This window comes from Ailuropoda melanoleuca, chromosome 3 (assembly GCF_002007445.2).
Source record: "Ailuropoda melanoleuca isolate Jingjing chromosome 3, ASM200744v2, whole genome shotgun sequence".
In the NCBI taxonomy this organism is placed as follows: Eukaryota; Metazoa; Chordata; class Mammalia; order Carnivora; family Ursidae; genus Ailuropoda; species Ailuropoda melanoleuca.
In genome coordinates, this window is record NC_048220.1 from 133,423,783 (window position 1) to 133,440,378 (window position 16,596).

General features: G+C 40.9%; 1 protein-coding gene across 7 annotated transcripts in view; it reads right to left on the reverse strand.

Moving 5' to 3' along the window:
- Positions 1–16,596, reverse strand: part of LOC109490427 (E3 ubiquitin-protein ligase RNF167-like) — a 136,122-nt gene that overhangs the window by 5,540 nt on the left and 113,986 nt on the right. For 4 of the 7 annotated variants that reach the window (XR_004624344.1, XR_002143763.2, XR_004624343.1 and 1 more), the window contains 3 exons: positions 12,203–12,295; positions 6,971–7,225; positions 777–6,093 (listed from right to left, as the gene is read on the reverse strand). Coding sequence is in view for 1 of the 7 variants with exons in the window: in XM_034657073.1 (XP_034512964.1) it covers positions 4,356–5,417 (1,062 nt within the window). In the remaining 6 variants the exon portion in view is untranslated. Of the gene's footprint in view, positions 1–146; positions 6,094–6,970; positions 7,226–12,202; positions 12,296–16,092; positions 16,215–16,596 lie in introns of those variants that run through there. The other 3 variants (XR_004624345.1, XM_034657073.1, XR_004624346.1) reach the window with 3 other exon arrangements.

Below are 16,596 nucleotides of genomic sequence, written 5' to 3' on the forward strand. Positions count from 1 at the left end.
ATGATGGGCGCCTGGGTGGCGCAGGCGTTAAGCGTCTGCCTTCGGCTCAGGGGGTGATCCGGGCGTTCTGGGATCGAGCCCCACATCAGGCTCCTCCACTGGGAGCCTGCTTCTTCCTCTCCCACCCCCTGCTTGTGTTCCCTCTCTCGCTGGCTGTCTCTATCTCTGTCAAATAGATAAATAAAATCTTTAAAAAAAAAAGAAAGAAAGAAATGAAGCCATAATAATTCTACATTCATCTTTAAAGAACAATTTTACTAATCACTTTTTTAGAGCCTTAAAGAATACTAAAAATGGTTTTGACTGGAAAAAACACGAATTTTTACATTTAAACTCAAAGATATTTCTGATTTGTCAAATATTCAATCTTATGAATTCTATGAAAACTAAAGCATATCTGTGTGAGGAAAAGAGCAAAATAAATGTGGGGGAGGGGGATGATGTGAGAACTGGGACCTAGGAAAAATGATCTGGAAGGGTTGAGAGCAGAATTTTACCTAAAGAAATGCTCTCCTGTGGTGTGCTGAGTAAAATACTCCCTCACGGTCTCTTGAAGGTGATGAACCCTCTCACGTCCAATATGGAAACCAGGACCTAAAGGAAGTAGCCCTGCTATTTTGGGGGATGGATAGATGGTGCTTTCCAGTGATGTGGGAGACGCTTAGGTTTCCCAGAAGAACTCAAGGAACAGTGGGCACTGAACAGAGAATCCACACAGAGCCGGGCTGCCTAGAAGCATCTCACGAGGGAAAGCAGGTGATTTCAACAGTGCTTACTGGGTTGTCACAAAAATGGGGTTGTAGCAAAAACAGGAAGGACTATAAGAAGTGCTGCACTTGAGTACTTTCAACCAGTCCACACAACAGTCAGCGACTTTGTGATCAGCAGTGCTGACTGCAGAATGAGAGCCCGTGAATTTTATCTTCATTGTCATCTGCTGCAAAACAGAACACAGTATGAGAGAAAGGGGAGGAATCTGAATCAACAAGAGATCTCAGCTAAACCTTCCTTTTCCTCTTCTCTCTCCCCTCATACCATCCTTCCTGATTGAGTTACACGCCCTTACATGCGCACCTACAATCGCTGTGCAAACTTCTGTACTGGCTCTGCTTTATCCAGTGGTTTGCCGGAAAAGGTTTAAAAACCTCCTCTCGTAGGGGAAAATTCAGGGATGCATATATATACATAATTATAATCTCTACTGATGCAAAGAGATGTTAGTACACATTTTTTGGGAAATAATAAAATACACAATACTCTTTATTGTACATATGACATAGCTAATTTATCCTCCCAGAATACTTAGCCTGGTTTTTACTGAACTCTTGCATTTGTAGCCAAACTATGATTGCAATTCAACCATGATTTCACAAAATTAGACTACGAATAAATGCTTGATTACTTCCCAATCAGAAGTTGTTCATGCCACTGACAAACTAATATAGTTCTGATATAAATATTAGTTGATATTTCCGTTTATCTTAATGAGTAAAACAAAAGGGGGAAAAGTGTGGATGTATTGACAACTTCACTCATTCATCAATGACACAAGGACTTACTTGCCAGATACTAGTTTTCAAACCCTGGAAGGATATTTCCTCAGTTTTTTGGTGCTATTCGTAATGTAATGGCTGGACACATGACATCATAGATTTAAGTTTAATCTGAATTATTAACATTTTCTCTATTACTTCCTTAAGTCTAGCTAATCAACAAAACAATAAATCTAACCCTGATGAAGTGAGGTGGTGGGGGGAAGCATTTGCCAGTTTCTGTGCTATAAATACTCCTGTCATGACCAGTTTCAGGCTCCAATGTAATGTCACTGACACACACATCAGGAGATACAGCAGCACCCCACTATATGAGACCTACAGCTACACAGACCTAACAGACATGAAGACTCTAGCGTGTAAATAAGAGCAAAATAATTAGGAAGTGATGAGTTTTGAGTCTGTATTAACTTTGTTTTTAATACCGTTTATTTAACGGTAAGTTTATATAATTTAATTTTTAATAGCACCTGTGTTTAGCAACAATGTGGCAAAGTCCAAAAAATTAGCAACTGGCTCTGTTGAGCGAGTGTGAGCCACTCCAGCCCACCAGCGGTAATCCTGGATCACCCACGCCCTCTCTAATGGCTTGTCGCAAGCATCACACTACATAATGACTGTTCACTTGTTTGTTTTCTCCTGACTATCAGAGAATTGGGAATGAGATCTTCCTTCTCTGTGTCACAGGTCCTTGCAGTGCCTGGAATGTTCTCGAGCCTTGGTAGGTGTTCAGGAGATGCATAATGAATACATGCAACACTCAACAGTCGCCCATCGCTGGCCCAGAAGCTGGGGAAATGCTGTTGCAAACACTTCCCAGACTTTGCTTCTTATTATTATCTCATCATCATTTCAGCTTAACAAAGGCCACTCTCTCCACATTGCTTCCCATTAGAGGAAGCTCGTACAGATACTAATTAGGCACTTTCTATATGTTGTTCGCATCTGGTACTAACCTCAGAGTATTGTATTATAACAGAAAGGACCCTGGACAAAGTGAGCTAGTGAAGTTTCTCACGCTGGTCATTCTTCGGATCCACTCACCCTTAGTAAATCTTTATAGGAACAGCCCAGACCTCTCCCCACCCCCCTCTTCAAGACTGAAGCATTCATTCCTCCAGCTACTGAGGGCGTTGGTAACCAAAAGTTCTCAGGTGAGTTTCTCTCCAGAAACTCTCCTTGTCAGAACAAAGCTAGCCACAAGATCACTCCTCTCCCCTGTGTCAGCCTGTGAGAAATGACAGGTCACTTCAAGGGCATGAGGACCTGCCCTCTTGCTGTGATTTGGGACACCTCCCCAAGGCCATCCCAGCTACAGTGCTCTCTGGTGAACCAGTCTTTTCTCTCTGCACAGTTCTGTTTCTTTAACTCCTCGATCAACTTATAAACACAAAACTTCACCTCTGGATCTGTTCCTTGAGGACCCCATGGTTCTGCGGCCCCCAATACTGCATAATGCTTATCAATGCACACATTTTTAATACAATCTCATGCCAAAGGATGCATATGGTGAAAAATATTGAAACGAAAGCCTGGAGCATAACATTAATGAGTAGAACAAATAATAATTGCAGTACAATTTACAACTGATTTCACAGAACCATATCAGTTCTAAAATTGTGATTTTAAATGCATCTTCATAGAAATAAAATTATATATGTTAGCTTAAATACTACATCCTCTTCTAACTCTTGATTCTGTTTTCCAATCTAGAAGTCTGTCAGTGTGTGCTAAGACTTATTTCAAGGCTTGCATGCAAGAGAACACTCTAAGCCAAATCACGAAGTTAACACTGAGAGTATTTCATCATTTGCATTACCAATGCAGTGTTGGGAAGATTGAGGTGAGCTGAAATTGGGCATACAAATAAGAACTTGCTGAGCTAACATTAACAATCATTAACAGGCAAACATGACCTTAATTTCTAAAAAGGAAGGGTGTAGTTAATGATCCCTTATTAGCAAACTCCTGTCTTACACAATTACACAGAGGCAGCTCCAGACAGAAAACATGGCAGAACTATCACCACTCTCAGGTGAAAAGCATTTCAGGTAGCATGGCTCCTTCGTTTAAAGAGGTTTTTAGTTCCAAGATGTGAAAAGACAAAGCTAAAAGGAATTCTCTTAAAAATTCCACCCCAATTAGCCACATTCGAATGCTAAATGACCGCAGCTCTAAAGCAATTAAATCTGTTGTATTGACATAGCCACTTAACACAGAAGAAGAGCAGAGGACTGGTGACCTACAACCTAGTTATTTTTTGTCATGACCACATAGACATTTCAACAGTTTTGCACTCTCTAGGCATTAACTGATGACAATTAAACATTTAGATTACATAAGTGTAGATTACTCAATTTATATTCACCCCTCTCAAAAATGGTTAAAAAAAGTGCACTGAAATTTTTACAGATAGGAGAAATTGCACTGAGGCCAAATGTGAAATGTTAATATCCCAAAGTAACTTTAAGACGCTCTGAGTGATTTAAAATAATGTCGTTCATTTTTTTAATCCTTGACACAAACTATAACAATACGCTCTTTCAAATTGTGTTTGACAGCTCTCTGAATAGTTATCTGAATACTTTTCTTTCTATTCCACAAATATACTTTTATTAACCCAGTAAGTGAAGACACCATCCCTTTCCACTCCCATGCCCCTCAAAAGGATAGGGTTGGGTAAGGGAGAAAGAAACCTGGTGTGGAAATAAATGTCCCCTATCCCACAAAGGGGAAGACTGAAAGGAGGAAGAGGGACCCTGCAATTAGGTCTCCAGAGGGGAGGGGAGCTGGAGGGGAATATCAGACCAGGACAACAGCAGAAGAGGAAGAAGAGGATGGGGAGGGTGATGGATCTATTGAAGATCCAGGAAAAACAAGGGGGGCTGGGGCTAGGGAGCCAAAGGATGTGGGACGTGTGAGGCTGGAGCCCAGAAGAGGGGTCCGTTCTGTGGCGGGGTGGTCCCTTGGCTCCCCTTCCTCATCACCCACTTGCCCCTGCGTTTCTCCCTCTTGCTCCCCTTCTCCAGGACCCCTCTGAACAGGCTGCTTGCAGATGGGGCAGGTCTTCCGGGTCTGAGTGAGCCAGGGGTCCACACAGCGGCTGTGATAAGCATGAGCGCAGGGAAGTACCCTCAGCTTATCTCCATCCTCGTATTCGGCCAGGCAAATGGCACAGACATCGTACTGGTCTCCCTTCTGATAGTCGTGTATAGGAATCCGCTTCAGTTGCTCTTTGGTCAGTCGATTCATCTGGAGCTGCTTCTGGTGCTGGATAAAACGAGCTATCAGCCCTGCTCCCATGGCCAAAATCAGCAGTCCCACAACCCCTGTGAAAAGGATGAGGCAATAGCCCAGGAGGAAGTTATTGTCTGGGACCAGAAGCACTTGAGCTCCCTTCTCATAGACAAAGAGGGCACGCAGGTACTTGGAACTCCTTTCCCCAATAAACACAGACGGGATCCAGATCTGCTGCTGGATTTCCTCACTGTTCCACACCATATTCAGAAGTTCATTGGAATTTACATTGTGTACCACAGCTGCACCATACCCAGCCTTCTGAACGTTTAGGACCTTGAGGTCAAAGTTGCAGTCGAATCTCCGAAGAAGTGCAATAAAGACTGACCCGTTGACCGTGGCTTGGGGTGGCGGGGCAACGGGGCTGCAGGCGTTGGCTGGCTGAGCCTCCACAAGGAACCCCTGAAGTCCCTCATGGCTCAAGGCAGACCCAAAGAGAGCTGGAAGGTCTGCAAAGTCCATGCTGTTATTGTGGTCAGAAGTCGCTCGAATGAGCCCCCGGATGGGGGCCGCTCCCCACAGCATAGTGACTACAAGCATGGAAAGAAGGAAGGCCTTGGGGTGCATAGCAGATGGGGAGGCCGTGTCTGGTAGCAGGTGCAGAAGAGAGACTCTGTTCCCTCTCCGCCCTTCCCTCAGTGCCCCAGGAGTCCAAACATCCCCAGGTCCCTCTTCCAGGCTACGTAGGGGAGTGAGGCGGGAATCCCAACTCGGGGAATGAGATGTCCAACCGGTTCAGCAGAGCTAGTGGGGGAGACACTGAAAGTATTCTTTCCTACCATAAGGATAAAACAAGGAAAGGGAGCAAAAGCAAGCACAAATGACAAAAAAAACTTCTCGAAGAGTAGGAGAGTTCAAGGAGGCGGGACTTCCAGCCAGGTGACTGGCTTCCTGTTTCCTGGAAAACGGTTTCCCACAATGAAAGTCAGCGCGCTATCAGCATGGGGCTTGAGCTCAAGATGAAAGACTTCCGGTAGTCCTCTCCTCCCTCTAGTCGCTGGGGCTGTGGTATCTTCAGGTCTCGCGAGAGTGTTCACGCCTATCGCGAGACGTCTTAACTGGCTTGCCTGGCACGCTCAAACTCACTACCAGGCGGGCCACGGTAAAAAATGCCTAGCAGATGATTCCTTTCAATGTAGGTTTTATGGCAGATGAAACCAATTTAAGAATGCACATCAGGGGACGCCTGGGTGGCTCAGCCGGTAAGCGTCTGCCTTCAGCTCAGGTCCTGATCCCATAAAATCTTAAAAAAAAAGAAAAAAAAGAAAAAAAAAAAAAAAGAATGCACATCACTATCTACAAGTGTGAGTCCTTTGTTGGCCTACCTGCCAAACCAGTGTGTGAAGTCTGAGAAAATTCACAACCGAATACCCCAATATGATATGGATAACCAAGGATCATCTGTGTTTAAAAGATTTTAACATTTTAATAATTTTATCCCAGTAACTCAGTATAATCTTTTAAACTAATAAGCTTCTATTTCCATTCCAGATACAATATGAATGGAGATTCTTATCTCCATAAAATCTTACTTCTTTATGAGGACCATTTTAGGCTAGAAATTAACCTGCTGGGTGCTTGGATGGTAAATTTTTCTAACCTATTGTAGAGGTCTGGAGATTATGCTATGGAATTGAATCCCTCTAACCAAGGAAATCACTAGATTATCAAATCATGGGAAACCAAGATAGATTCTTTCTTGTGGGTCTATTGACAACATGAAAAAATATCCATTGGTTCTTAGACTTCACATTTTCTTACAGCTGCCCTTTCTGTCTCTAAGTGTAATACCTAGAAGTCAAAACCTAGATTAGAAAAGGAAATTATAGACCACTTTAAATAAAGATGTGCCTGATTTGTCAAGTCAGAAATGGAAAGGTTTTATTCTGAGCACACTGCCCTCCAGACTTCGGTGGTCACCTTCTCACATTACAGGATTATCCTGCCATTTTTGTACATTGGTTCCATTTGACAAAATGTTCTTTCAGACTTGTTTCATCTCCCCTTTTCCTGTGTTTTCCAATTTGGGAGTAAAACCCCGTTATTACATGCCATTCTTTCTGCTTCAACTTAATCTCGCTAAGGTAAAGCACAAAGCAATAAGCTCTAAGTACACTTACATTTGAAGACAGATGCTAAACCACTCCTTCAGGATTTTTTAAGTGGGGTGCAGGAGAGGGGACAGCAGTCTCACACTGGTCCTGCTGGCGTAAGCTGGTTGCTCACCTCAGCCTAAAAAGATTGAAGGACTGAGCAGATCTCTTCAGAGTGAGGTATCGGTGAACTGAGTTGATCCACACACACCCATGGGGAAGCAGAGGTGATGTTTCCCCTTAATTTCAAGCCAAAGGAAAGTGACTTGAGAAATTCAAGGCCTGCAGAAAAGAAGAAGGGAGTGTATTAGGTCAAGCTGCATTTCCACACCCAGAGAAGTTTCTCAAAATCCAAACACAGACCTTACCATGGGAAGCCCTTAAAAAGAGATCCCTAGAAGGGTTCTAGCTGAAAGGGCAAAGGGGCATCAAAACAGAGGGTAGGTACTAGAAGGAGCCTAGAGGCAGAAGGAGCCATGGGTGGCCAGCCCAGGGAACATACTGTCTTCATCAGGGCAGCAGCAAAGAAGCTTGAGAAGAAAATATTGCCGAGAACCACACGGAAGCACTCCGTGCGTAAGAGTAAAGGGGTCAGTCTGGGGTGATTTGCTCTGCCAGCAGACACCCATTCCACATTGCTGCTGTGCCAACCCCCTGTGATTATTCCCCCAAGGCCAACCGTAGCGAGGTCAAGAGCAGAAGCAAACCAGAGCAGGAGGGAAACAAGGACAAGAGAAGCCTGTAAAATCTGCCCGCCCCCCGCCCCCCCCAAACCAAACACTGAAACTTTCAAATCTGAGTTGGAATGGAGCTGGGGGAGGAGAGACTATGTAATGAGTCTGGGGTTTTATATTATGTGTACACCAGCATTATGCAATTGTCTTTCTGGACTGAACGCTTAAAAATAATCACAGGAAGGGGTGGATTCAGGTGTTTTTAGTCCTGGACTTTATCAATTTGGAAACCTTCAATCAAAAAAATAAAAAACAGGGGCGCCTGGGTGGCACAGCGGTTAAGCGTCTGCCTTCGGCTCAGGGCGTGATCCTGGTGTTATGGAATCGAGCCCCACATCAGGCTCTTCCGCTATGAGCCTGCTTCTTCCTCTCCCACTCCCCCTGCTTGTGTTCCCTCTCTTGCTGGCTGTCTCTATCTCTGTCAAATAAATAAATAAAATCTTTTAAAAAAATAAAAAAATAAAAAAAATAAAATAAAAAACAGGACGCCTGAGTGGCTCAGTCAGTGAAGCGGCTGCTTTCAGCTTGGGTCATGATCCCGGGGTCCTGGGATCGAGCCCCACATCGGGCTCCTTGCTCAGCAGGAAGCCAGCTTCTCCCTCTGCCTGCTGCTCCCCCTGTTCATGCTCTCTGACAAGTAAATAAATAAATAAATCTGAAAAAAAAATCGTGGTTTCAAAATCAGAAACAGAGCCTTAAGGAGGCTTATGCAAGTAGAGGACCATGAAACATTCTCCCAGTTCAGGGGAGCAAGGATCTTCTCTATTGTGTCCAGTACAAGGATTCTGTCCCAGCAATGAAGTTGTGTAGGAAAGCTTTTTACCATAAAATTTGTGTTAAATGTGTATTTTATACACACACATATTTTTTTTTTAAAGATTTTATTTATTTATTTGACAGAGATAGAGACAGCCAGCGAGAGAGAGAACACAAGCAGGGGGAGTGGGAGAGGAAGAAGCAGGCTCATAGCGGAAGAGCCTGATGTGGGGCTCGATCCCATAATGCCGGGATCACGCCCTGAGCTGAAGGCAGACGCTTAACCGCTGTGCCACCCAGGCACCCCTATACACACACATATTTTATACATATTATGTCTAGAGCTATTTCTAGAGATAATATGTAATATATACATCTATATAATTATGTATGTATGAATATACATTGTTAAAATATATATTTCATACACACATATATTAAATATATTTTATACACATATATATTTTATATATAACATATATTATGTCCAGAGATATTATCTCTAATAATATAAGTTAAGTTAGATATATCTAGAGATATTATCTCTGGAGATAATATATATTAGGTGTATCTAGAGATATTATCTTTAGAGATAAAATATATTATATATACAAAATACATACATGTACATAATTATATATATGAATATATAATTTTTAAATACAAGTTCATTAGCTTAACCTGTTAAGCTGTCTTCATTTTGTGGGTAGATATTCCAGATCAAATCCTCATCCGTTGTCACAGATGACTGGTAATTATCTCAATCCAGAATGGTTAGCTGGTAACAGTGATCAAAGCTATCTGCCCTTGTTTGTTCACTATTCTTCAGATGAGCTGACATATTTGAAGGGTCTCCATATTCAGCAGCTTCCTGATCTATCTTTAACTTTTCCAAAAGAATCCAAAGTTCTCCTCCCCCTCCTCTTATTTAGTAATGGCCTTCTGTGAAAACTTCAAACAAAGGGAAATGTTTAATGTAGAACAATAGGGCCCCTTGATATGGTATCCGACTATCGTGGGTCCTGTGCAAGCCTTCAGATCCATATTGTGTCCTTCCAGTGGGAGAAAACAGTCAGTCAATTCAGCCATGGAAAAAGAGTGAAGTTGTTGATGGGCATGGCATTATCTAAACAATTAGTGATTATATAGATGTTTCTCAATTTTCAACTCATTGTCCATACAGCGGACAGAGGAAAAATTATTTTATTGAAATGTAATCATTAATCACTCCAGCTTGCAAATATAAATGATTTCTAAGAGATTTTTGAAAAGATGTTAAATGTGAAGTATGCCAACTTTGCAACTGCTCTATGCTCGACCACCTCTCTTTATAGATTTCCATGGCCTCTTCGCCATTCTTCCCCACTGGATCGTTTTGGGTAAGAGTCTTTGTGTTCCAGCTTGGAAGGGATAATTTACATTTAGATTATGGAGCCATTGGAGAGAAGGAGAAAAAGAGAAAGTCGAGGGAGCTAAAGCAGGGTCCAGGCTCCTGACCTTGTCGTTCCAATGTTCCCAGCCAAGACAGACCCTGCACCTCTGTGTTAGATCCCTGTCCTTTCGTGCCCCTGCAAGGTCATTCTCCCTCTCCGGAGTCATCATTTCCCCCTCTTTAATGGATCAATCTGTTGGCCTATAAACATTTCTCCCAGGATTAAATATGAATGAGTGAATAGATAGATCATTGAAAGGTAGATAGATAAAATAAAAGCTCTCTTTTGACCTCACTTTCCTTCCCAACTGTTGATCCCCTCTCTCTTCTTCCCTTTTAGCAAAACTGCTCGAAAAGGACATTCTATAACTCACTTTCTCCAATTTTTCCCTTTCTGTTGACCATTCTTCAGTCATGATTTGTCTCCCTCACTCCACTGAAACTGCTCTTCTCAAGGCCACTACTGACCCCATATCATTAAATCCAATGATCATTTTTCAGTTCTTATCAGAATTGTCCTATCAGAAGTGTGTGGTTTTTTTTTTAAAAGATTTTATTTTTTCATTCATTCGACAGAGATAGAGACAGCCAGCAAGAGAGGGAGCACAAGCAGGGGGAGTGGGAGAGGAAGAAGCAGGCTCATAGTAGAGGAGCCTGATGTGGGGCTCGATCCCAGAATGCTGGGATCACACCCTGAGCCGAAGGCAGATGCTTAACCGCTGTGCCACCCAGGCGCCCCTATCAGAAGTGTTAACCCATCTGATCATACCCTCGCTCTGGAAATGCTTTCCTCCCTTGGCCTTCCTTGCCTGCACCTGTTTTCTCCCTATCTATCTGGCTCTTCTTTCCTGTCTCTTCTGTATTCTTTTTCTTCACTCCGTGTCTAAATGTTGCAATGCCCAAAGCTTAGTCTTTGTACCTCTTCCTTGTGCCATCTGTATTCACTCCCCTAGGGATTTCACCCAGCTCCATGGCATGAAATACCATGCCTGTTTTCCCAAAATCATATCTCCTGCAAAGACTTCTCTTCATAATCCAGACCCAAATCCATGTATCCAGCTGCCTACCTGACCTATCCATCCGAATATATAGTAGGCATCTCAAACTTAATTATATCCCAAACTGAGTTCTTGGTATTTTTCCCCAAACCAACTTGTCCTCAGTCCTTGCTATCATAAATAATAACAACTCCATCATCTCTCTCTCAACTTCCAAATTGTCTATCAAAAACAATCCCGTTGGTGCTGCCTTCAAAATATATTCAAGATCCTGTTACTTCATATGACCCCCTTACCATCACCCTGGTCCAAAACACCAGTATTTCCTGAACTATTGTAAAATTCTCCTAATTGAATTTCTTGTGTCTGCCCTTGCCTCCCTTCACTCTAATGCTTCTTTTCTCAACTCAGAGCCTGTTAAAACTTAGTAAGTTAGTGTCCCTCTTTTACTTGGAAATTCCCAATGACCTCCATCTCATGCAGAATAAAAAGAAAAGTCTGTCTTTTACATGTAAAGTCACATGCCTTCTCTGATCCCTTTTCTTACTAACCTTCCGCTCTACTCTCTCTTTCAGCTACAAAGGCTTCCTTTCCCATCTTTGGACATGCCAGAATTACTCTACACACAGATTTTTTGTACTTGATACTCCGTCAATCTGGAATGCTTTCTCCTCATATATTTGCATGGCCTGCTTTTTCTCGGCACTCCCCTTCTCAGCAAGAACTCGACTGGCCACTCCCTCCAATAGACATTGTGGACTCACTATCACTGTTTTTTGTTCTTATCATTTATTACTATCTATTATTTATAACTATATAACTGTATACTTATGCATCTTTCTTTTTTATTGTCTCTTTCCCCCACTAGAATGACTGGCAGAGGATCATGAGAACAAGACTGCTTTTCTTGTTTACCCACCAATATATCTTTCTCATTCATCAAGTCACTTCAGACGTTGCTTATGTTCAACAAATATCTGTTGCTACTTATTGGGTTTAGAGAAGATTTGAGTGGAGATTGAGACGGGAATGGAGACCAGTTCGGGGGTTGGAGAGTGAGGGATTTGGAGAAGCAGATACAGGATATGGGAGATACTGGTAGAGAAAAGAATGGAGGAGAGGATTTTAAGATGTGTTACTGCAGTTTGCAAATTAGTTCCCTTCCAACATTTTTAATATCAATTTAATCTCTTTTGATTAATTTTTATGACTCGACTGCATTTCTGTTAATGTGATCTATACAGACAGCACACCACTTAAGACCAGGTTTTTTAATTAAATAAAATCTAATTGTAAACATTTACTTTTGTGTATGTCATTAAAAGAAATATAAATTTACCCTTGTTGCAAAGCTTAATCCTGTTTGACCTCTGTGTACCCTTAATTCAGATTCCAGCTCCTTCACCAGCTTCTTTAAGAAATCCAACTGCACCTAGAATACAGTAAAATTGGGGTAGGATTGTTGAAAGTTTGCTTCCACAGGGTCCCTAGGATGCCACTAAAAAGAAATCTTCATTGAACTGTGTCTTGTCCTAATTGCATGCTTTCCATCCCCAGCCATTTGCTGTCCCTCCCTCATGACCCTGCACCAAGGCACCCCTTCCCATGCCCTCCTCCTCCTTTATTATGGCAATGAGCCCTTGAAACCTGGCCTTGGAAAGTGTCTTTGCAGCAAAGTTGATCTCCCCCTACAATTACTATCTTTAAGAGCTGCTAAAAATATATTTGCTCCATTTTTGTACACTAAGAGTGAAACAAGAAAATCAGAAAAATTATTGATTAAAAAAAGAGAGAAAGGGAGACATCGACTTCTCCTAAAGTCAACAGTGACTTTAACTGTTTGTAAACTATATTTGTAAATGATATACATTTCAGAAACCATCACAAAAACACAGACTAACTTTTTTTTTTTTTTTTTTACTATTATTAAATTGGATTTAAAAGCTTGGCACTGAAACCCCCAAAGTTTGGAATTTATAGGAATGTATTAGGTTGCTCAGGATTTTTGGAACTAATGTAAAATTCATTAAAATGGCATTATTCACAGGATGAGAGTGCATCAAAGGATTAAATTAAAACATAGATTTATTTTTAGGAATAACCTATCATAGGAAAAAAAATATTGTCTTCAGCCAGAAACTTAATCTAATATGCCAAAATTAAGCAAATATCACTTACTGTTATAAGGAACCATCCCTGGGAATATGCAATGTTTCTTTAGATTAAAATTTAAGCTCCTTAAAATCATGAAAGTTACAAACCTGGTATTGTAATACCAAAATAGAGCAAAATTAGCTAATGTTTACTAATAATAACCAGACTAAGAGGCTGCAACTCAAAATAATTGTTTTCCAGTAAAGAAAGAAGTGGAAATATAGACCCTTTCAGATTACTTCTTAATTAATGGTATGATATTATTTGCTATATTAACCTTATTCCCAACTCAGTCACACCACTTTAAAATGGCACAAAAATCCTTCTAATTCTTTCTTTGACTCAGGAGTTGTCAGCCTGGGACTCAAGACTCTTTTAGTCTGCTCTGTGATCTTTTATAATATATTTTATGTATGATTTCTAAAATAATAGTAGTTTATTGCTATAATTTAGAGATAATGTTGTCTAGACCCTCAAGGATCTTAAATCTTGAAGTAACCTTAAAAAATGAATATACATTCAACAAAATTCATGTATGTCAAAAACTTCCTTGAGGGAACTATACAGAATTCAAAGCCCATAAGCGAAAATGTGTCCCCATGCCCTCACTTTGGTATTATCTCAACCTAGAACTACAGCATTTAAATGAGTGTGACTTTTAATTTGTATTGAAGAGCCCCCGGTCAATAAAATGGTTAATAAATATGAGAAGAAATAGTTTTTCAGGAAGTAACTAGATTGATCCCAAAAGGAGGGATGGTCTGAAATGTGGAGCTGATGTGTCCAAGAAGGCTGTGAGCCAAAATGAATAAACTTGACCCCAAAAAGCTTACTCATGAATATAATGAAAGTGTCAAAACCAGTACAAAGAAGTTTAACTTCCCAACCCTGAACATGGCACAAAGTTTCTGCTAACCACAAATTTGTCACTCAGAAACCAAGAACCCTCGGTGTGGGAAGAAGGTGGTTGTGTCTGCACATTTGCACATTGTCGTAGGTAGTGACTCAGTTACAGATAGACATACTGTTAAACCACTTGGCCTTACTCTGACTTTTCTCCATTTTAATACTCATTTTGTCTCTTTTCCAGCAGAGCTATTTAGTGTCCCCTTGCTCAACCTTGCCTCAGTAGACCTGCCTGGGCATATTCTCAACGCTCTCTATATTCAGCAAAAAACCCCAACAATGAGTAGTTTCAGGGCACCCTGCTTCTGCCTTGGGAAAGAACTTGTCTCTCCCTGGACTCACGAGGAGCTAGTCAGTATCCATTTGGTCCTTTAGAGAGAAATTTTATTTTCTCCCACTCAAGTAAGCAGTGTCTTCTATGACATAGTGATTCTACTTTCTATGGAGATCTAACCAGGAGAAGCATCAGATGAATCACTCAGGGTGGTGTTAAGAGAACATTTTAGTGTTTGGGGGGAGCCACACAGCACCCTAAGAGTGGGGTAAACAAATTGGTACAGACAGAGGTGTGGTTGCCATTGGCAGGAACCAAGACAGCTTAAACAAAAGCAGAAATACCTCGATTTATGGAACTGATGGACCAGATAAAAGAGCAAACTTGGAGTGGAATTGGGGGTGTGGGTGGTAGTTCCATGGGCTTGGACAGGGCAGGGTTACACCTGCTACTGATTTCTGCATCTCTGTGTTCATTATCCTTGTTCTTCCCTACAGACTGACTGGCTGCCTTCGTACAACAAGAGACATGGGCCCTGACAGCTCCTGAGTTCAGCTTCTTTCTGCTTACACCCCAATACAGGTTTTGGTAGCAAACCTCCGACACCCCCCCGAATGCTAGCGATTGCTCTATCAAGTTTGGCTGGGATGACTCACAGTAGTTTCCTGGTACCTCACTTCAGACTTCTGGTGCATGTAATGCAATACATTTTATATCATTGCCCTTATTTGATATTATGCTAGTTACTACAAAAACAAGACCTATTCCTATATACTGGACTCTGCTCATGGTTTTATGCCCTTTTGCCCTTTTGATAAAAGAGTGTGAAATTTCTTGGAATCAAATGTTTGATTATAAGCTGAATGTTTTAGGGGCACTTGGGTGGCTCAGTCAGTTAAGCAGCCGGCTTTTGATTTTGGCTCAGGTGATGATTTCAGGGTCTTGAGATCAAGCCCCACTCAGCAGGGAGCCTGTTTGAGGACTCTCTCTCCCTCTCTCCTACCTCTCCCCCACTCATGTTCATGACCTCATTCGCTCTCTCTCTCAAATAAACAAACAAATAAATAAATCTTTTAAAAAGAATAAGTTGAATGCTTTAAATCTTGTTAATTTTACATATAGATAAGTAAAGAATATCTTATTTATTTTTCTCTGATATTTTATTTTTTATTTTTACACAATAATATAATATTGATTTATACTTTTTAACCGAAAAGCTTATTTAGAGAATGTGAGATTTCAACATTGCATAATGTTTCTTTTTCTGTCATGACAAACCAAGAAATCATTAAAAATAAAGGTAAGATCATTTTTTTCATTTTATATTTTTAGTAGTTAAATAGGTTTTGTACTATACCTATAATCTGGTGTCTTTTTTTGTTCATGAGTCTCAGTTTAAATTTAAATCAATACGACCTATGGAGATTGGTGTTGACATTAGCGTTGACTTGGTATTGGTATTGAATTGGTTGTATTCTCGAGCTTCTGTATTCTAATAAAACTATCCTGGCAATCATGATCATGAGAAGAACAATATTCATGTGATTTAAGTCAACAAATAAACCCCTCAAGCTTACTCTTCCTGGCCTCCACCACCCCAACCTTCCTACTCACTTCTCTGTGATCTAACTTTGCAGAAAACCATCAAGAAGCCTACTGATCACTATATGTCCACGTCTGGAATTTTAATTTCTAGGGAAAAATTATGCAGATCTCTTACTATTCTTAGGGTAATCACTTTACTAGTTTCTCTACTAATTTTTCTGAACTAAGAAATTAGAGAAGGAAGGAAAGAAAATAGACTAAAACATCCAAGCTTTGTTTGGTAGCAAGGCTCTAAACGATTTATGTTGTATATATTTATAGGAGAGCAATCCAATCAATGTCACAGATACCTCAATAAATTGTGCTTTGAAAATGGAGTACTCTCAAATCCTATGAGAAACTGATTATCCACCAGACTCCGAAAGGGTCAAAGAGCACGTGGAGACCGCAAACAGAGTGGGCATCTCCTCAGCGCTCCTCGCCTCAGACAGTGGGGTGGGTTTACTGCTGCAGAAAAAAGAAACCTGCAGGCCAAACACAGATAGATTCAAGCACATGCATCTTTTTGTGACACACCCACGTGTTTTCTCCTCAAATTCTATCTACCGCCCTCATCCCCGAATGTGGTGCCATCGTCTTTATGGGAACATACGCATATTTCATGGCAAGCCATTGAAATAATTCAACAAATTTTTAATCAACAATTTTAAAAGGATATCAAAAATGGTAATTCTCAGTGTTTTCATTCTGTTTTTCTTGTTCCTAAGGTTCAGCTGGACTGAGGTATGATTGACAAAATTATAAAATATTTCAATTGTACATCATGGTGACTTGACACATTTATATATTCTGAA